The 21,418-nt window shown below is 43.7% G+C and overlaps 1 protein-coding gene across 1 annotated transcript in view; it reads right to left on the bottom strand.

Moving 5' to 3' along the window:
* Positions 1–1,063: 1,063 nt before the first annotated feature.
* The window catches only part of LOC308174483 (FRAS1-related extracellular matrix protein 2-like), a gene marked incomplete at both ends in the record, with an annotated part of 51,521 nt that continues 31,166 nt past the window's right edge, over positions 1,064–21,418 (bottom strand). Inside the window, 16 exons of the mRNA XM_080549560.1 lie at positions 1,064–1,612; positions 2,525–2,671; positions 3,438–3,625; positions 4,891–5,017; positions 5,214–5,348; positions 5,687–5,814; positions 6,030–6,155; positions 7,280–7,472; positions 10,431–10,762; positions 12,952–13,083; positions 13,613–13,916; positions 15,135–15,293; positions 15,886–16,016; positions 16,616–16,798; positions 17,005–17,169; positions 17,757–17,954. Coding sequence (XP_080405686.1) covers positions 1,064–1,612; positions 2,525–2,671; positions 3,438–3,625; positions 4,891–5,017; positions 5,214–5,348; positions 5,687–5,814; positions 6,030–6,155; positions 7,280–7,472; positions 10,431–10,762; positions 12,952–13,083; positions 13,613–13,916; positions 15,135–15,293; positions 15,886–16,016; positions 16,616–16,798; positions 17,005–17,169; positions 17,757–17,954 — 3,197 coding nt within the window. The remainder of the gene's footprint in view (positions 1,613–2,524; positions 2,672–3,437; positions 3,626–4,890; positions 5,018–5,213; positions 5,349–5,686; positions 5,815–6,029; positions 6,156–7,279; positions 7,473–10,430; positions 10,763–12,951; positions 13,084–13,612; positions 13,917–15,134; positions 15,294–15,885; positions 16,017–16,615; positions 16,799–17,004; positions 17,170–17,756; positions 17,955–21,418) is intronic.

Genomic DNA, 21,418 nt, shown 5'->3' with positions numbered 1-21,418 from the left:
GCCCTGGATAAGAGTTGACATGATCAGTGAGGAAACAGTATGACATAGCGGTCGCTGGTAACACACATGCCTTCATTTTGTGATTGTTGAATAATGCTAGTTTTTCAAGTAAGAATCAACTGTCAAGATAGTGTGACGCACCAGGTATGTAGAAGGATGTAAGCACATTTACATTATAGCTTTTACACATTGATTTACATGGTGAGTCATGTTTACCCAGCGATTGCAATGCACTGGCATTGTTAATGGTAAAGTTTATGGTAGTAAAAAAAAATGGGATTGGAACCTCGTTGCGTAGAGGGGATCAAGACCTTATTAAGGCAGTGGAACATACATTGCGTTTTAGGGGATTGGAACCTCGTTGCGCTGAGGGGATTGGATGTCTTATTACGTTGTTAAATGTTTATCTATATGTATATATTCTTGTCATTTTTATACTTATATATTTATACTTTTATACTATTATACTTTTTTAATGCTATATGTAAAGCACTTTGAATTGCCCCTGTTGTATGAAATGTGCTATACAAATAAACTTGCCTTGCCTTCGTATGCACTAGCTCTTCATCTCCACCATCGTGCAAAGTGGATCCTCCTTTCTACTCACTACCTCCCTGGTGAAGCCTGAATAATGAGACTACAGTAGCTCTGGGTGATGGACACTCTCTGTACTGGAACAGACTCCCCCATTAGTCTGGAAAGAATTGATTCAGGCACTTGCAACAACAAAGGAAACGTCAAACCATGACAAAAGTACACGATTTTGAAACCCAAAATTTGTGGCAGAGGGGTTGGTAAATGTTGGAACATATGGAATACAAGGACATCATTTGTACTGCCGTAGGTGTTTTGATTCTGAGAGCTTACTCAAATCTTTCAAATCATCAAATCTTTTCCAACACCCCTAGTAACTGTGCAGCCACAACCTTTGGTGTTTTCAAAGTACTTTACTAGCAGTGTACAAAAACATAATGCAAAAAACATTACAAACACCCAAATATACCCTATCCATCCCTCTGTCCGTCAATCTTTCCATCTGTCCATCTGTGCATCCGTCCGTCTCTCAGACCTCTGAGCTGTCGCTGCAGTCGGCCAACTTCGCCACGACGATGGGCTCCATACTGGCAGACCCCCTCACCACCTCTGTCTTCCCCATCCTCCCCCTGTCCTCCCCTCCCTTCTGTCTGGACCTCACCGCCAGGAAAAGGATAGCGAGGAGGAGGAAGGTGAGCAGCGTCCCCACCAGCGCCCCCACCACCGTCACCACCCCTTCCTCTCCTTCGCCCCCGCTCAGCTCGCTCGGTTCCAGCCTGTCCGCGTACAGCTCGCCCTCCCCCACCGCCCGCCGCTTGGTACGGTCCAGAGTGATGTGCATGATGTTCGTGCCGCGGTTGTTGTCGGCTCCGATGTCCTCCGCCACCTCGGGGGCTTCCGCGCCACCTGACCTCCGGGCCCGACGGCCTTTTCCCTCCGCCGGGGTCAGGGCGAGGTCGTTGCCCACGGAGACCATGGAGTGGTATTCCAGGCTCCTCTTCCCGATGCCTCTGTTGGCGCTGTCCTTGGAGCGGACCGTGTAGATGGTGTGCATGTACCACTCACGCCCTGCCGCCACCTGAGGGAAACACATAACTAAGTTATCCCCTGAAATCGTTAGCCTCATAGCATCATTGCTTAAAGCCTGGTACACACATAAAGATAATCTGGCCGATTTTGACTTCCGACCAAGGACAGCAAACGGCCGATTATCGGATGGCTCTAAAGATTATCCTACAAGATTATCCTGTGGTGTGAGGTGTGTTAAGAGTCAATTTCTCCCGACAATCCGCTCTGAAAATGGTCGGCGCCGACGATCGTAAATATTAAACGTGTTCAATATTTACGACCAGAAAACCCTCTTGTATGTGGGCGACTCCCGAGTCCGATTGTGACGTGGAATGGAATGTAGCCAATCAAGAAGACTGACGCGTCTTCTTCTTTTCGTTCTTTTCGTTCTTCGGCAATTTATTTGTCACACATGGCTGCCTAGTACAGGTACTACTACCCTGATCTTTATTTATGTGGTGTGCTGTATTGGGAATATCGTAGCGCACCACACACAATACGATCAAAACTGTTCAATCCATGATTTTTTATCTCTCTCAGATAAAAAATCTGTTACGATTTTTGCCTATGCCATTCCAAAATCACTATCTGCCCAAGTCATCTCTTTGCCGTAGGCATTTTTGACACCACATACAAAGATGGCTCGGCTGACCACAAGTGAAGCATGACTCAGGCAATTATGCTATGAGGCTAACGAAATTATACTATCGACTCACTTACTACAGACAAAATCAATTTTGTTCAAATACAGTATTACGAAACGATACACACATTGTACGGACCCTGATCTTCTGATTGTGGATATACAGTATGTAAAATCAAGAGCCGACATTGTTCTAGTTAACCCTAGTAACCCTAGTAACCATAACCCCAGCTTCAGTATGCAGTGGAGTGGGAAGGTCAGAGACATGGCGGCCGGTACCTGGAACATGGCTGTGGAGTCCACTCTGAAGCCGTCTGACCCAGGCTGCCTGACCAGAGACAGAGCCGAGGGGTCGTCTACCGCCAGCAGAGCGTTGAAGCCCACATCACCAAACACACGGGCCTGGGTCTCCGGCTGGGCCTTGTCCTGGAGACGGGAGACGGGGGAGGCGAGGGGAGGGAAGGAAGGGAAGAGAAGGTGGGATGTCCAGTTACTTCTTGCTGCCCCCAAGTGACAATGACACACTCACTCTAGATTTGAATAGCATTCTAATGTTGATTTTAACAGTGAGGTCATTTCCTTTGATATTCAAATGACAAATGACCCATTCATTAAAATGTGTATCATTTCAATAATTTCAAGCCAAAACAAAGGCATCTTTAAAACAAAAGTGAAGTCATATTTATGGGGAGAACTAATGGCTCATCCTTAAGAAAGGGAGGGTGATTCCGAGTTGTTTTGTTTCACTTTATGTTTCCATGTTGTGTGTTTTTATGCTGTTTTTATGCTGTGTTCTTATGCTGTTTTTATTCTGTTTGCATGCTGTTTTATGCTGTGTGATGTTTTGTTTTATTTCATTTCAGGTTTCCATCGAGGACCACTTTGGAAATAAGTGTTTTAAATAATGCTTTTAAGTGCTATCCTCTGGACATTACTTAGTGTCATGATGCTTGAATGATTCTATGTAAATTCCTATTTTTTGTGATCAAATGTTTCTTTATTTTCTTTTAAAACACACATAATAACAAAACAAGACAACAAGGCCACATCCTGCAACCAACGCCCCCAACAACCCAGACAACCGATTCTATGTAAATTCCTAATAAAAATCAATCAATCAATCAATCAATCAATGTGCAGGAGTCTGTACTGTACTGCCCTGTTCTATAGATAAGAAGCCTGAAGTACTCACGATAATCTTGAACCTGTAGAGCAGAGAAGGAGAGTCTGCCAAGCAGCCAAACTCAAACTTGGTGGGGTTGTACTTCGGCACATATCCATCCGCGCCGGTGCACAGGTACACCTTCTCAATGTTACAGAAGAAAGAGTCCCCGAGATTCTGCACAGGGTCCACCATCACACGACCATAGATTGTATCACCTAGAGAGAAGAGGGGACAGATGGCAGGTGTTAGTATGAGTAAGCAATACGAATCATGTATCATGAGCAATGAATGCAATGAACGCTACACAGAAGGGGCTTAACAACAATAATGAACAAAACACCTATTGGTTCGAAGCACCCTAATTGAGACGAAGGACTTTTTTGGTGAACTTGAAACACTGTCCATTTAGACTGAACAAACTAAAACACATATTGAAAAAAACGGATTAAGAGTTTGAGAGTTAAGCTTTTTTTGTTCAGAATTAAGTCCTGCTTGATAATAGGACCAAGCTCCGGACCTGGGGTGATAGGGCCTTTATAGCCGCAGCCCCGTCCCTCTGGAACGCCCTCCCCAACCACATCAGACAGGCCAACACCCTGCCAACATTTAAACAGGCCCTTAAAACCCACCTCTTCAAGCTTGCCTTCACCAGTTAACCCTCTCCCCCTCCCCATCCCATGTGTCCCCAGCACTACCTTAATTAGGCCCCTATACTTTCTTTTATTTCTTTTTTGTGTCTTTTATTATTACTACTCAATCTTTTCAGTTTGTAAAGCGTCTTTGAGTGTCTAGAAAAGCGCTATATAAGTCTAATGTATTATTATTATTATTATTATTATTATTATTATTATTATTATTATTATAATAGGAGGAGGCTTGTCTAGACAGCGCTTCTCAAACCCATTATCACTCTCATCTCCAGGGAGAGTTTCCCCATCCATCAGAGCCTCTCACTGCTTTTAATTTATTTATAAAGCACTTATTTTAAAACTCCCATTTTACTTCACATCATTGCTTTTAGGGCAGACATGCTTTCTTGAGTACCAGACCAGGTCAAGCTCAGCAAACCCATAACGTTCCACATGTTTCGTCTGAGCTCCGTAAATCGGCATTTCAGTTTTGTTACCTGAACACTTGGTATAACCTTCCAAACATACGCAAACAAAATGATCTTGTGACTATCAGTCTGTTTAAGACCTTGATAAGGGATCTGTCATCTGAGGAGTGTACGTGTTGATTTATTCTATTGTGTACGTTGTGTGGAATTGTTGGTAATGTACAGTAGGGTAATGTATTGCAATTTAATGTAATGTATTATTTGTAGTAGGCTAATGTAATGCAATTCCAATTTAATGTAATATATTTTAATGTAAGCAGGGCTCCCTGGAAAAAGACAAATACATTATTTGATAATAATAACACGTTTTGTAGGTGATATCTCCTTCCCTGTCTATAGGGGGCGCTGTCAATGGAGACCTACCCTCAGAGAAGGCCACGTCGCTCTCTTGACCGAAGCCCATGGAGCCGTCAGACAGCCACAGGCTCCTCTTGGTCAGAAGGAACATCTGAGTGTTCAGACTGAATTCCACCGCAACAGGGTCACTCACCTAGAGAGGGAGGGATGGAGGGAGAGAGGGATGGATGGATGAAGGGAGGGATGAATGGACGGAGGGAGGGAAAGATAAAGAGAGTGATTTTTTATCATGATCCAGTTCGTTTTCAGTAGATCAGGAAACCTCTCACTTCCATACTCTAATACTGTCATAATCAATATATTGAGTGTTTATGTTATATGGATGGTACCTGCTGGAAGCGTATGTCCAGGTCAAAGGTGACTGGCTCCCTGGGGTTACACACGGGTGGAACGGTGTATTCCATGTTCTGAGCTGTGGTACAGGGGATCAGCTTTACTGTGTAAGTGCCAGAGTAGTCCCTCACCTAGAGAGAGAGAGATGGAGGGGGGAGAAGGGGGGAGAAGGGAGGTGAGAACAAGATCTATTAGAAACCAGGAGGTGGTTCTGATGGTTTTGCAGGTCTGTTTGTCCTCACACAAGAATAGCAGGGTTCCTACAAGTCCAATTTAAGACCTTTTTTAGACCTCTTTGGATAGAATTGTAGACCTATTTGCGACACCATATGATAGCGTTTTGTCATCCTTGAGGTGATGAAATTAGGGTTACTGCCATACAGACAAAAAAGGAAGCGAATTGTCATTTTTTTCTGAGTTGTGTGGCCAAGTAGGTGGGTGGAGACTGGAGGTCAGAGGTCATACTCACAGCAAAGTCGGAGGTGAAGGTCCACTGCTGGACAGGCTGGTTGTAGGTGGGCTCACTCCTCACCAGGCTCATGTTGAAGGTCAGACCAGGGTGGTCCGCACACATCACCATGGACGACAGAGAGGCCGCTGGGTAAAAGCGACACGGATATGTACAGTTCATTTCCTGATAACTGTTTCTCTTTTTTTCTCTTTATCGAATTTCCAAACAACTGTTGAAAACACATCGACTACTTTTAAGAACGTATTTGACTAATTACTGTATTATGTCGGAATAGTGATTATAACAAAAAAAAGGACAGGTGTTATAATGGATATGAGAGATATCGGGGCGTGTGTCTCACCAGCTCTGCCCACCCTATGCCCAGAGTGGGCCTCCACAAACAGCCCCCTGAAGCGGGCCTGGGTGCGGAAGTTGACCACCAGACGACCCTGCTCGTTGATACGCATGCTGGTCGGGTACAGGGCACCTGGAAGGTCAACAAGTTCTGGTAAGGTCATACCTGTACATGAAACTAGACCTACATCCATACACATGGGCCCAATCCTATTACACCCCTTAACCTTACAATGTAGCCCTAACCCTCTGTATTGGGCACCCAGGCGTAAGGGTAGGGTGTCTTGTTGGGATAAAGGGGTAGGGTGAAGTAGTAGGGCTACAGAGGCACCTTCCAAACCGAGTGTTATGTGAAATCTCCCAGAATGCCTTGCGAATCATTGGCAACATAGTGGCAAACGTACAAGCAACAAAATGATTATGAAATATTTTTTTTCCCTAATAAAGATTTAAGAATTATGATAACCATCGCACTATCTTCGTTTAATATCATTTCAATGTATTATGGATCTTTTCTTTATAACAAGCATAACAAAAAATCGCTAGTATGCTGATGTCTCTGGCTAGATAGCTAACGTTACAACGTTGTTTAAAGGCTGATTTGTGCAGGACAGTCCCGCATGTTGACATATTTCCATGTCACATTTCCCTTTGATGGCATATGATGCTCGAAATGTAACTAAAGTCCAGCAGCGAAGTTGCTGCACTCGTTACTGTTTGTCTAATATCAGTGCAGACTGGCAGTAGGAGCACGGGTTGCTCGCCTACAGAACACCGCTATTCTGTCATGAAGTGGCCCGGTAATGAAGCATTGTTCTTTTTTATTTGATGACTTGTTTAATCGATTGATAGCTTGAAACTTCTATGTTGTGAAAGAATCGTGAGCGTCCATGCTTTTCTATGGTACTACTGATGACGTATCAAGGTTGTCCCATTTCATAGGGGAAGATTTCAATCACTACCCCTTGTAACTCTGTCCCGAGGGGTAGGGAGGTAAAAATAAGAAATGGGATTGGGCCATGCTCTATTACCCCTGTCTCTCTCTCTCTCATTCCCATTTCCATTCTCTCTCTCCTCCTCTCTCTCTCATCTCCATCTCTCTCTCCCCATCTCCATCTCTCTCTCTGCATCTTCTTCTCTCTCCATCTCTCTGTCTCTCGAAATCCCCCTCTCAATCTCTCTCACTACCCCCCCTCCCCCTCTCCCTCCATTTCCCTCTCACTACCCCCTCCCCCTCCCTCTCTCTCTCATTCTTACCCTGTAGTTCAGCCTGAGGGGGACTGCCGATGCCGTCCTTCCACAGGATGGCGGTGTCATACACGAAGGTGAGGCGGAGCTCAGACTGCAGGTCAAAATGCTGCCAGCCCCCCGCGCCCACCGGGGAGTGGAACACGTACGACACGTGCAGGGGAACACGCAGCGTCACATACGACTGGACCAGGTTCAGCACCTGTTCAGCCAATCAGAAGAGAGGGAAGGGGGGGGGGGGGTTCAATGGATTAAAGGGGAGGAATTACACAACCAAAATAAACACGGTTAGCTGTATAAAAACATGAGGAACAAAACGTGTTGTGCTAGCTGTTAACAATTGCAATTTCAGCTACAGCTGTGATGAAAAAGAAGCATCCGTACACTCGAAACAGTGCAAAAACAAGCAATGTTTTTTTTTTATTGTGCAAGCTACAGCTGTGGTAAGTCAGAAGATCTGATAGATATTCAGGTTCATGAAAAATAACAAATGAGTTTGAGCGGCCTCTTTTCAGCTCCCGTAGCCTCACACCGGAACAAGCCGTATCAGTATGTATGGCCACTAGGTGTCACTGTTCCTCCATACAGTATTCTCAACTACCCCTCACTGTACCTGGAAGTTGGCCAAGATCCAGTTTGTGGAAAGGAGCCACGGTTTTTCAACACAGATTAGCAGTGTCATTCATTCCGTCATTTTGCATATCCAATTATTGTCACAGAATAGCGCCACAAAATTACCTAATGAGGAAGACACAGAAAAGGAGTCTGGCAGAAGCCAATTATTCTGAATAAGTGAATCGGAATCCTCATCTTTCTACTGCCTGTTCCTAACCTCTTCTTGGAAGAATATATCCGTGTCTTTCATATGTGAGTATCTGACATTAATGTTCAATGAAGCATTTCAATTCCAGAGTTATATGGAGCTTATTAAGGGGACAGAATGTTATCAGTACAAATACTTGCTCAACCATGCCACATACATAACTATCCACACACTGGGTGAGAGACAGGTAGCTAGAAATACTTAGAGAGTAGACTCTCTCTCTACTCTTAGAGAGTCTACCAGAGTCTTCTACAGAGAGAGTCTACTAGAGAGAGTCTACTAGAGAGAGTCTATTACAGAGAGAGTCTACTAGAGTCTACTAGAGAGAGTCTATTACAGAGAGAGTCTATTACAGAGAGAGTCTATTACAGAGATAGTCTATTACAGAGAGAGTCTATTACAGAGAGAGTCTACCAGAGAGCCTATTACAGAGAGAGTCTATTCGAGAGAGTCTACTAGAGAGTCTATTACAGAGAGAGTCTACTAGAGAGTCTATTACAGAGAGAGTCTATTACAGAGAGAGTCTATTACAGAGAGAGTCTACCAGAGAGTCTATTACAGAGAGAGTCTACTAGAGAGTCTATTACAGAGAGAGTCTATTACAGAGAGAGTCTATTACAGAGAGAGTCTACCAGAGAGTCTATTACAGAGAGAGTCTATTCGAGAGAGTCTACCAGAGAGTCTATTACAGAGAGAGTCTACTAGAGAGTCTATTACAGAGAGAGTCTACCAGAGAGTCTATTACAGAGAGAGTCTGCCAGAGAGCCTATTACAGAGAGAGTCTATTCAAGAGAGTCTACAAGAAACAGTCTACCAGAGAGAGGCCCCCTTATTGACAGTGATCTGCCTTAATGAACAGAAACCAGCAGTCTTGACATGGAGGGGGTTACTATAGCGATCATTAGCCTGACTGCGCTGAGCGTCAGCGTGAGCTGTGACAGAGGGGAGATGAAGAGACGAGGTTTATGACGGGACCCCCTTCCGTCCCCAAGCACGTGCACACACACACACACACACACACACACACACGCGCACGCACACACTACCCCTGCCCTGTCTGCTCAGTAACAATAGGCCCACAGATCAAAGGCTGAGAGAACACAATAGAGCAGCAGGAGAGGAGCAGGGGAGCGGGGCTCTGTCGCTTCTACCACAATAACAATAACAACAACCAGGAGAATACTAATGGCGTAGGCTCTGTGTGTGTGTGTGTGTGTGTGTGTGTGTGTGTGTGTGTGTGTGCGTGTGTGTGTGCGTGTACGTGTGTGTGTGTGTGTGCGTGTGTGTGTGTGTGCGTGTGTGCGTGTGTGTGTGTGTGTGTGTGTGCGCGTGTGCGTGCGTGCGCGCGCGCAATGGATAAAGGAACGGCCACTTTCACTTTCTAGACTTTCTAGAGAGTTCCGGCTAATTAAAAACGTCTTCAATATTGGGCCCGGGCGTCATGTCAACCGGGTTGGATTGGCTTTGAATATGCAGGCCTGTTTAAAACGACGGTGTGTGTGTGTGTGTGTGTGTGTGTGTGTGTGTGTGTGTGTGTGTGTGTGTGTGTGTGTGTCGTGTGTCGTGTGTGTGCACGTGCAAGACTGAAGGATCCAACACAAACAAACAGTGACAACGTCCACACAATACGATCATATCCAAAGTCATTACAGCTAATGCTGCCACTGGCTAATGACGACTCATGCTGCTAACAACAATAACAACACTGCTGTGAGGTCTCTAATAAGACACACGGCACACCAAACATGCCAGTCAAAGCTATAGGGACAGACCCACAGAATTGGACGGTTTTCTTCTTTAATATAACATATTGGCAGCTGGATATACAATAAATACAACTCTGGCTATAGGCCTACAGTACATACAAAAGCACCCAAAACAATAATGTGAGGAAATTCTGTTTCTAACAGAAGTGCTATGGTGTCCTGATGATGTCCGGTGATGACTGACTGGTGGTGGGTGGCTAGCTAGCTAGTAATTGTTGTTTTTGTTGTTTTACGGGGGCTGAGTCATGTCAGAGACATTCTGGGATGAAGAGCTGGCAAAGATACATACACACACGCACGCACGCACGCGCACACTGGGATTAAGAGCAGGCAAACAGAGGAGGTGCCACTCTGTCTGTCTGTGTGACACCAACACTGTGGGGGAGCAGTAAAACTACTGAACACACACAGACACACACACACACACACAGGTGGACATAATACAGACACAAAGGCTCACAATGGCAGACAGACATGCAAACACTTACATACACACCCACACACACCCCCCCCCCCCCCTCCCCCAAACACACACAAACACACACAAACACACACACATTCCTCCTCTCACCTGTCCGTCTGTCCCGATGGTGCCCCCGCAGTCTGTCAGCAGTTCAGACATGTCGTAGTAGCTGGTGAACTCCCACAGACAGGCCTCGAGGTTGAGGTTCCTGTAGAACCGCAGGGTGCTGTTCCCCCTCAGCGGGGCGCTGTACTGGTAGGGCGAGGTGTCACCCATGCTCTCGGCGTTACGCGTCGCCGGGGTGATGAACCCGTGACCCGTGGACACCTCGGTGTAGTCTAGGAGGTTGGAGCAGCGGTGGTTTCCGACGCGAGTCCCGTCAGGACTAAGGGTCAGGTCGAAGTTGGACAGAGGACGAGTGGAGATCACTGGCAACATACCTGCAAGAAGGAGGGAAGAGTATCGTCACGGTTACTGTTTTAGTCACTCTTCTTCTTATGGTTGTTATTGCTACTACTGTCAGTAGTTATAGAGTTGTTATTGTTGGCATTATTTGTTGGGTGAAGGCTGTTTTTACAGAGGGGAGGAGGAAGGGGGAGAACGGAGAGGAGAGGAATGAATCGGGGAGAAGCAAACTGATTATAAATCATAGAGGCCTATAGAATGCTAAGAAGCTACTGGGCTTGAGGGCTTCTTGAGTTTATTGCATGTTTCCCCTCTGGGCATTTTATATTGTGTCACCGTCAAAAGGACGGTGGCAACAGTCCAGAATGAACCAAACTGATGTTGTACAACGCTCGGGAGAGAATAGTTTTTTTAAACAGTTGTTATTGTATAGTTGTTGGTTGGAATAAACACTTTAATAGACATTTGACATGGTTATTTTTCATCTTTGATTTAAGGCTGATCATTTGATACTCATTATCTAATGTTGCTACATGATTGCACATGGGTTGAAAATGACGTTTTTTCTTCTTTTTTTTTACAGTGGCACCCTAAATGGAAACCCACATACACTCATAACAGTATAATGTTGATATAATGTGAACTTCCTAACCAAATGGATACTTATGCACACAGAAACAAGTTTAATCTGAAGACCACATCACCAACACCAACATCTGGACCTTTCATACATTATTTAACCTTTTAATGTTAAATGGGGCTCACCCATTGCTAAAATGTATATTTATATATATATATATGTTATACCTAAATATAATAAACACATATTACTGTATAAGTCCCTTGTTTTAATTTCAGAGTCCAGAAACATAGATTATACACCTCCTTTATACTCACAAATGTTAAGAAGTTTAACAAATGAATATGACAGCCTTTGTCAATAATGGGATAATGTAATGATAGTAGACACTCAAAATAGAAATGAAAACATAAAAAAACAATGAATATGTATTTCAAAAGAACTAAAAATAGTAAGAAAAAATAAATAAAAATAATATATATATACATGTTCAACATGTCCAACTATTCTCTGTGTTTTTTTTGTTTTTTTTTTGCGTTTTTTGTTGTTGTTGTTTGTCTGTTTGTTCTGTTTTGTCTTGCTTTTGTTTAGTTTTTTGAGGTGTGTCTTCGGTTGTTTGTTTTTGTTGTTGTTTTTTAGATTGTGATGTGGGCATCTGTCTTGTTGGATGTTGTGTTGTCGCTGTGCTCCATGTTCTACTTTCAAGGAAAACAATAAATATATTTGAAAAAAAATAAAAACTATTCTCTGTGTCAGTCTACTGAATGTCTTTACAACCTAAAGGAAAGTATTTCCTCAAGACCAAGCCGTGGACAGAACAATGCACTACAAAGCAAACGGTTGTATGTTTGAATTCCTTAGGTGTCATAAAGAAATGTGTTTATTCAATCATAGTGCATGGAGAAAGTCCTCAAATAGCTTATAGTACAGTTATATTCATGAAATATTATGTTTTATTTTCCTTTGGTTAGGAATCAATGGGCGACCTTGTCACAATGTTTGATCGTAACTGTCAAATAATGTTGAAACCCTTCCTTTACAGTCTACAACCTTGTCACAATGCTGTGTGATGAGCATCAAATGCAGATTTTCAGAAACCTGTATACATTTTAAGAACTATTATTTTCAACCGTGAGAAGGTCTGACAACCAATGTACAATAGCAACTTTGGACAACGACCATCAAATGACAACCATAAACCAACATGGTATGATGGCGTTGTCACATTCTACTGTGCAACATTTGGTTTGTTCATTGTCTCTCTATGGTTAGCACAAGACAGTAAATCAACATCAGTTTACATAAGCTTATGCAATCTTCAGATTTAGACATTACTGCACCATAGCATTTTTCGTCATGAGTGCTATAAAACAAAAACAAAAAAGGTAAATGTTTTTCTAAAATGCCCATGTGGTTTTGTCTTACAAAGTGGAAAATATATGTCTATATGTTTTATATACAGTATATGTCCATAAAGTAGGCTTACTGTTACTTGTAATCAAAAAATGTCCGTTATTTCATATTATTTATTGACATTTCAAACGTAGTGAATTTAATAATGCCTTATAGATATGTAAAGTGTACAATGTGAAGTGTTGCCAAGGACAGCCCTAGCCTCCAGTAGAAGTGGTCCTGCAGTCTTACCGTCAATGTGTGGCATGTTCACTGTGAGTTTGATGAGGTTGGGGTGTTGGGGGTCGTCTGCTCCTGTGTAGCGCAGCTTGGCAGAGAAGGGCTCAGCGCCCACCGTGCCCGCCTTACGTGGCTGGCACATACCTAGGGACGAACAGGAAGAACAGCAACACAGAGGACGGGTCAGCGGGGAGGGAAGGGGCAGCTGTTGGACCAGGGGATTGTCCCTGACCTCCACAGTGAAACCACACGGCTTATGGAAGTTACTAAGTTATGGTAACCAAGTTAACACAATGTCTTTCTTTTTCTCTAACTTTGTTAACACTAGAACAGCCATGGAGGGGTCATTTGCCATGTTGCAACCCTGTAAGTAAAAACGTTTTTATATCTTTGCACTCGATCAAATTTCAGGACCCTCCTTTCAAGACTTTTCCTAGATATGTGCGTTCTATAACCCAGTATCCTTACATTTTCAAAATCACATCAGGATGAGCTAGTATAAAGCTATTTTGCAGTTTTTCTGTGTAGGAGGCAGGCTAATTTACAAGCGGCCAACTAGTGTTCGTTGTGCATTGTAAAGAGGGTCGTATAGTAGGTAAAAAGGCACAGCTGTTCTAGTGTTAATAGTATGTACTCTATGTAGAGTATGTTCTTGTCAGAAGCCCGTCCGTACCCTCCTCCACACTGACGGTAACGATGGGACTACTGAGCTCCAGCCCCTCGTCCTTGTTGGAGTTGACGGCCCTGGCGGCACACTGCACCCTGGAGCCGGCGTGGAAGTAGATGGAGTCCAGGGTGATCATCTTGGAGGAGGTGAAGAAGGTGTCAAAGTCCACCTCCCTCATGGGGCTGGTCACGCCGTCCGGGCCGGCGGGGGCACTGATGAGCCAGCGGTAGCGCGTCAACGTGTCGTTGATGTGCTCGCTGACGCAGATGGAGCCCGTCTTGTCGAAGTCGATGTACTTAGGGTTACATGCCTGAAGATGGGGGGGGGGGGGAGAGAGAGAGAGAGGGGGGGAGAGAGAGTGAGAGAGAGTGAGTGGGAGAGTGAGAGAGGGAGAGAGGGAGAGTGAGAGAGAGAGAGAGAGAGGGGGGGGGACGACAACAGACAATATAAGTAAGTACTCTGTGTCAATAAACAGATGAATAACTTGCCCCTAAATCAACACTGCTGTAGCTTGCGTTTTGCAGTCATTTTTGTTCTTCCTTTCTTTCCACACTAATAAACACACACAGTTGTGCAGTGAAGCTGCGCTGTAGACACTGTATTTCAGCGAAAAATGTGACACTTCATCCCCCTGTGCCTCCTCCAGCACTCAGCACCTCTCTGACAAGACCACCGCATTTCATCTTCCCCTAAGACCCCCGAGCTGAACCACAGAGCTAGGGAACCCGTTCACCTCACACACAGGCACACGCGCAGGCACTCACAAAGGCACACACACACACACACACACACACACACACACACACAGGTGTGAAAGGAGTGAAAGCCCAAATAACTAATCCATTTACCTGATTAAATTATATATTTTTTAATAAAGTCAGTTTTTTATCCATCCATATCCATAATCAAAATACTGAGATAAATACGCTCGGGAGTCTACCTCTCATCCAAGTTGAGTAGGCATAATCATAATAATTATTCTAACATAATAAGTAGGCATACATCATTTCGCTGATCGGTCAGTCTGTAGTTTTCCTTTCCCAACATCGATGTAGCAAGAAAGAAAAACTTCAATGACATGTTATGTGGACCCCAGAGACTACATTAACTTGTGCATAATCTATTCACCCAACAGCTAATAGCTTTAAGACTGAGTGGAATCCATTCACTTGACTATAAAAGCAGTGAGTCAGAGTGAAATGTATTCATCTGTGTACCCTGGGACTTAAGAACTAATTCACAGTGTTCAGGGGGACAGCAACTTGTGGGGTAACAAACTTAATAGCTACTTTTCTCTCAGAGTAAATAGTTCTGCGTGGCCTAAAGGATTTGTTCTGTGGTGAAGAACATTTTGGGGGCAAGATCTCCCACGCATTTCTTTTTTATACTGAACAATTCTGATGACGATCTGAGGATGTTTTGGAGGTCATGTGATCTGTTGACAGTTTGTGACATGGCTACAGCGGCGGCCATTGATGATTGATTGATTGATTGATTGATTGACAGAAGGGGGTGTTGGCTGACTTACCGTGACACAGACAACGGGGTACCCCGCAGGAGGGTGGAGGTTGCCTGGGGTCATGGTGACATCATCGTAATGGAGTAGGGATACCACGTGAGGCAGAGAGGGGAAGGTGACATCGGCCATGCTGTTGGTCTCCTCTATGTACACGATAGCCTTGGTGACCTGGCACACCACAGGGGAGGAATATATAGGTGAGACATTCATTGTACAACTTTTTTTCTAAAATAGATGATGGTGCTAGACCAGCCTAAAGACCATTCTCAGTCAGAGATGTTATCAATGAGACCAACCAGGATTAACACTAGAACAGTCGTGAGTGGGGTCATTTGACCCTGTGAGTAAATGTTTTTTTACATCTTTGCACTCGATCAAATTTCAGGATCACATTTTTCCTCCTTTCATGACTTTTCCTAGATATATGTTTTTCTAAATGTTTTTACATTTTCAAAATCAGGATGAGCTAGTATGAAGCTGTTTTGCAGTTTTTCTGTGTAGGAGCCGGCTAAATAGTGGTCGTTAGGTGTAAATAGCAGCTTCCCATTCTAAAGACTATGGTAATTTGACCCCCGAGGCGGCTCTTATAGTAGGTAAAAAACGGCACGGCTGTTCTAGTGTTAACAAAGTAGAAATACAAATAAATAAATAAATGAATGAATGGATGAAGGGATGAACGGACAAAACCAACGGACTATAGTCTATAATTATGACAAAATGTAATTTCGAAGACAGTCTTACGGTGAGGCGTGTTACTCACCTGAGTCTCGGCGACCATGTTGTCATCAGACTTCAGGTGGACGGTGAAGGCTTCTCTCATCTCTCTGACTCCGTCATACAACACCTCCACCTCCACAACATGCTCAGTGTCCCCCTGCTTAAACTCCACATCTACACGCACACACACACACACACACGCACACACAGACACACACACACACACACACACACACACACACACACACACACACAGACACACACACATACACGCGCACACGCACACGCACACGCACACAGACACACAGACACACAGACACACACACACACACAGATGAATGAATGAATGCATGATCTTTATAGTCATTGTAAGAGGTACAACGACATTTAAATGCAAACCCTAGGTGCAAACAAACACTGTCCTAAGATAATAAAAAAAACAAGAATGAGACATAAATAGACATAAATAGGGGGGGATATAAATAAAAATAGGGGGATAGGTGATCGGTAGACATCTGAGAATGTATCTATTATGTGAACTTATATACTTATATACACTATATGGCCTATTCACAGGGGGGTATATAGACAGGGGGGAGTTAGCATGTAACTGTGTACTTTTATAAACATATAAACTAGTAGACTTACTTAGACTTAGTAGAGAGATGTGGTGATTACTCAGAGACATACATTATCTCTGATTTAACTATTAAACTACTCCTGTTACATTAGAGATGTGTCTCTCTCTGTATACAGTATTATGTCCCTCCTACCCTCAGATATGGGGTGGTAGTCTTCCCCTGACGTGGCGGAGCCGTCCTTGGTGTGAACCCGGACCAGGGACACCTTGGACGTGTCTCCCAGCCGCAACACCGGAATCCTCACCACGGAAACAGTCCCCGCCTCCTTAGGCTCGCTCACGCTGAACTTGGACTCCCCGAAACGGATGATGGACTCTGGAGGAGGACAGGGGGTTGAGGGGGGGGGGGGAGAGAAGAGGTGTGGTTGGTTTATTAGGGTGTGTGTGACACTATTTACTCAAGTGTATGGTTTTGCAAGCCAACTGAAAATGATACCATTCGATGGATTTCAGGAAGTATTTTGAGTCATAAGAGTCATATCTCCCTCCCCTCCTCCCCTCTCTCCTCCCTCCCATCCTTACTGTCTGCAGTGTCCTTGATTTTCACCGCGGCCTCGTTCAGAGCCCCTACTGACGCCCCGAACGGCGACTCGCTCTTGGGGTTCCCCAGGACCAGCCGGAGCTCCTCCACCTCCTCGTGAAGCGTGTCGTCGGTCAGGGACACCACACACTGCTGCTCAGCCTCCCCTGGTGCACAGACACGAGAGAGACAGACATGAGAGAGACAGACATGAGAGAGACAGACATGAGAGAGACAGACATGAGAGAGACAGACATGAGAGAGACAGACATGAGAGAGACAGACATGAGAGAGACAGACATGAGAGAGACAGACATGAGAGAGACAGACATGAGAGAGACAGACATGAGAGAGACAGACATGAGAGAGACAGACATGAGAGAGACAGACATGAGAGAGACAGACATGAGAGAGACAGACATGAGAGAGACAGACATGAGAGAGACAGACATGAGAGAGACAGACATGAGAGAGACAGACATGAGAGAGACAGACATGAGAGAGACAGACATGAGAGTGTGTTTGTATGTTGGGTAAGTGTATGACCTTTGTTGTGTTAGTTTGTGTGTGTGTGTGTGTGTTACCTGGTACCTGGTGTGTGTGTGTGTGTTACCTGGAATGTGTATGACCATTGTTGTGTTTTTACCTCAAGGACAGGCTAATAACTTGTCTTCTGCAACAGCTCATACATCAAAGTGTGTGTGTGTGTTTATGTGTGTGTGTGTGTGTGTGTGTGTGTGTGTGTGTGTGTTACCTGGTAAGAAGGTGATGATGGACCCATCTGTGTTGGGTCGTTCGTCAAAGTCAGTGACTACCTGGGCGGAGCCCTGGCGAGTGTAACAACGCACGGTGGACTTGTAGCTGATGTCACCGCTCCGGTACACCGTTGCCGAGATACGGCCATCACTCTCCTCTCCTGTATACACAGACTCACGGAACTGGACCTTGGGCACTGTCAAAGAGGGGGATAGAACAATCAACACAAAGGAGAGCACAATGAACTGTGGGAGGGCTAAACTATGTGCTGGAGAGCACAGCGTTTTCTAAGTGTTTAACCATTATTTATACAGGGGAACACACAGAGAGCAAGGCCACTTTTGCATTCGCACCCTGTCCACAATATCAATACAATTACAAAACAACACATACATACAAATTTGAGCTTTTAAAAAAAAATGCCGGTTGAGAGAGAGGACGCTGCTGGCGTTGCTTGTTCGCCGCTTCTCCACCCGAAATCTAGGTGTAATTGCAGTATACAGAGTAGATTGTCCTACGAAGACACTTAGATTTAGATTTAGTCATCTAAAAATGTATTAGACCCCTATACTTTCTTTTATTTATCTTTTGTTTCTTTTTATTATTACTACTCGATCTTTTCAGTTTGTAAAGCGTCTTTGAGTGTCTAGAAAAGCGCTATATAAGTCTAATGTATTATTATTATTATTATTATTATTATTATTATTATTATTATACATACAACACAGTTAAATACAGAAATCAATACATATACATGTAAAACCACAATAAACAATCACATCCTTCACCAAATCAATCAACACCCTACATTGCCAGAGTGGCAGCAGAACCACCAACTGAATTCTTTCTAGATTGTTCCAGCAGAACTAAAAGTGGATTCAGCCAATTCAGTGGAGACCCGAGGAGCCTCCAGTGTTTACCAGCTCTGAGAGGAAGGTAATTTATGCTCTTGAATTGTAATAATGAGGGTAGGTAAGCCGGGAATTGGTGCAGTCGGGCTTTATACACAGTAATGGAGTAATGAAGGGATCTACAGGACTTTAACGAGGTACCTTTTGACGAAGTCGGCAATGACGAGTATTGCTATGGCAACTATCCGCTGTGATAAAGCGAAGGGCGCTATGGTAGGTGGCATCTAAAGGTGTAAGAGTGGTGGCTGCTGCATTTTGGTAGTTGATATCACCATAATCAAGCACTGGCATGGAGGTTGATTGGTTTAGGGGCGGCTGTGGCTCAGGAGGTAGAGCCAGCGTCTAATGATCGCAAGGTTGGCAGTTCGGCGGTTTGAACCCCGGCTGGCCGTGTGTCGAGGTGTCCTTGAGCAAGGCACTGAACCCCTAATTGCTCCAGGGTCATCCACTATGGCGGACCCCTTGCCTAGAGCATAAAATACCAAATTCCAACATTATTGACAAGTCGTTTGCATGGTAATAAAACAATTATGATGATTATTATTATTCTACAATCTGCTTTCTGCTGTTCAGGGAAAGGCAAGATCTATTCCTATAAAAGAAGCCCACATTAAATGCTAGCTTTTTAACAAGTTCCTCTGTATGAATTCTGAACATCAAGTCAAACCAAATGCCCAGGTAAGTTTATAAGTGGGGACACACTCAATCAATCTGGTCTAGGCAATTCAACACATCATCTAAAACAAATGTAACATTCAAAAAAGAATAGGAAGATAACAAGGTTCTTAGCTGGGAGGGACTCTACTACTAAAGATAGCTTGGATATTGAGGGGTGTTTATCTAGATTTGAAGGGTCAAGCAGATCAACTTCAATTAATTTTATGTCAATTTCAAGCAGGGCATCTAGTACATCACAAGTCGAAAAATATTGAAATGAAAACAGATTCAATAATAGTTGACTGATCTCATCGAGCCAACAGGGGGCTGGGCGACGGAAGCGTGGTCGACCGTCTGACCAAGGTCAGCCGAACCTCCGTTTCTCTCAAACAAAAAGCCTGCAGAGATGAAATGCAGATTAAAGGCATTACTCATCCAAGCTTTTCGCTGTAATGAGGCCAGGGTCGGACGAAACCTCTTTAGATATGGAAGAGGAATTTCCGCTTCAGGGTGTTCATTGTTTTCCAACATTTTGAAGGGAATTATGAACACAAGATGACATTTAGGAAGTAGCTTGATTTAGTTTCTTAATTGATGAGGTCTATTGAGCATCTATTTCTCAGTCGTCTGAAAACCTGACCATCAGCTACTCTACTGAGTCTGTTTTTATGGCTTTGGCCCAGGCCTGCTTACTCAGCGAAAAAAGAGATCTTAAAGTCCTGTGGAATACCAAGGATTAGTTCTATTCTTAATCCTAAGGCCTTTAAAGGGGGCACGTTTGTCTACCTGAGAGATAAATATAGATGAGAAATCGTCTAGACCCAATTCGGGGAGAGGTATGCAGCCGATAAGGGAAATATTCCACCAATAAAGATCATGTAAAAAAACCTTGCTTGCTAAAATGTTTATTCTATGTTTTCATCTCTAATACAGGCTACCGGACAGTTAGGATGATGTCTAGCAGGGCGGATTCATCTGGATTCTTAAAGTTAGGCCGTGGTTTTGAGATTAACTGTGATAGTTGTAAAAATTATTTAATTTTAATTTTATTTGAGGTTCGAGACTATCCGTCTAGGTTAAAATCATCTATTATCAGTACTCCAGAATGTACATAGGAGGATAAAAGTGCAGCTAAGTTATCAAGGGCATTATGACGAGCAGATGGTGGGCGATAGACTCCTATCACAGACAGCTTTGAGTTCTTTACAAAAACACACACTTAGGACAAAATATTCATATTGATTCAGGACATTAGAGGACAGCATAACAGATGCATAACAGTAAAACAGCTTTTGACAAAAATAACTCCTCCTCTCCCCTCTCTGCTATAGGGAGGAGGAGCTATTTTATAGGCATTTCATTTTCAGGCACTGACAAATTTAGCCATGTTTCATAGATCATAAAAGTCTATGATTGCCTGCTTCCATGTGTTGATGATTATTTATTAGGCTTCTGGTATTTAAATGTAGTAGCCCAAGCCCATCCCTCATTTAAAAGTCGTCTGCTGTTCCTAGCGTGGGTAACTCCCCTGAGACATAGGCCAATTTGCTAGCCGCTACTGAAACAGGTTTTATGAGGAAAATGGATTCGAGTCCCTTAAGGGCTAGGATTAGCATCCTCTCACTAGCTTTAACACCTTCTCCATATTGTCAGATAGGATCTCTGCTCCTCTTCTGTCTGGGTGCACTCTGTCATACTTACAAAAATGGTGGTCTCTACCAAAAAACAGGTCCAAATTGTCTACAAATGGAATAAGTTTCAACAAGTCAAATTTAATACCATTTTAGACCTTTTATACCTAGACCTCTTTGAATCGAATTTTAGACCTCTTCGCGACACCATATGATAGATTTTTGTCATCCTTGAGGGGATGAAATTAGGGATTTCACTGCCATACAGACAAAAAAGTCTGAAGGATAAAATAAATTAAATATAACATTTCCACGTAAATAGATGTGGTCGGACTGATTTCCTTGCAGGATAAACTAATCTCATTTTTAAGACCTAGCACCTCATTTTTTGACCGACTAACTGAAATGTAAGCCCTTTTTAGGCCTTATAAACCGGACTGCTGGATTGTAGACTTTAAGGC

The sequence above is a fragment of the Nansenia antarctica genome (genome assembly GCF_963989245.1).
Source record: "Nansenia antarctica genome assembly, chromosome: 20".
Lineage (NCBI taxonomy): Eukaryota > Metazoa > Chordata > Actinopteri > Argentiniformes > Microstomatidae > Nansenia > Nansenia antarctica.
The sequence above is the reverse complement of the archived record's forward strand: the minus strand, read 5'-3'. Positions and strand labels throughout refer to the sequence as shown.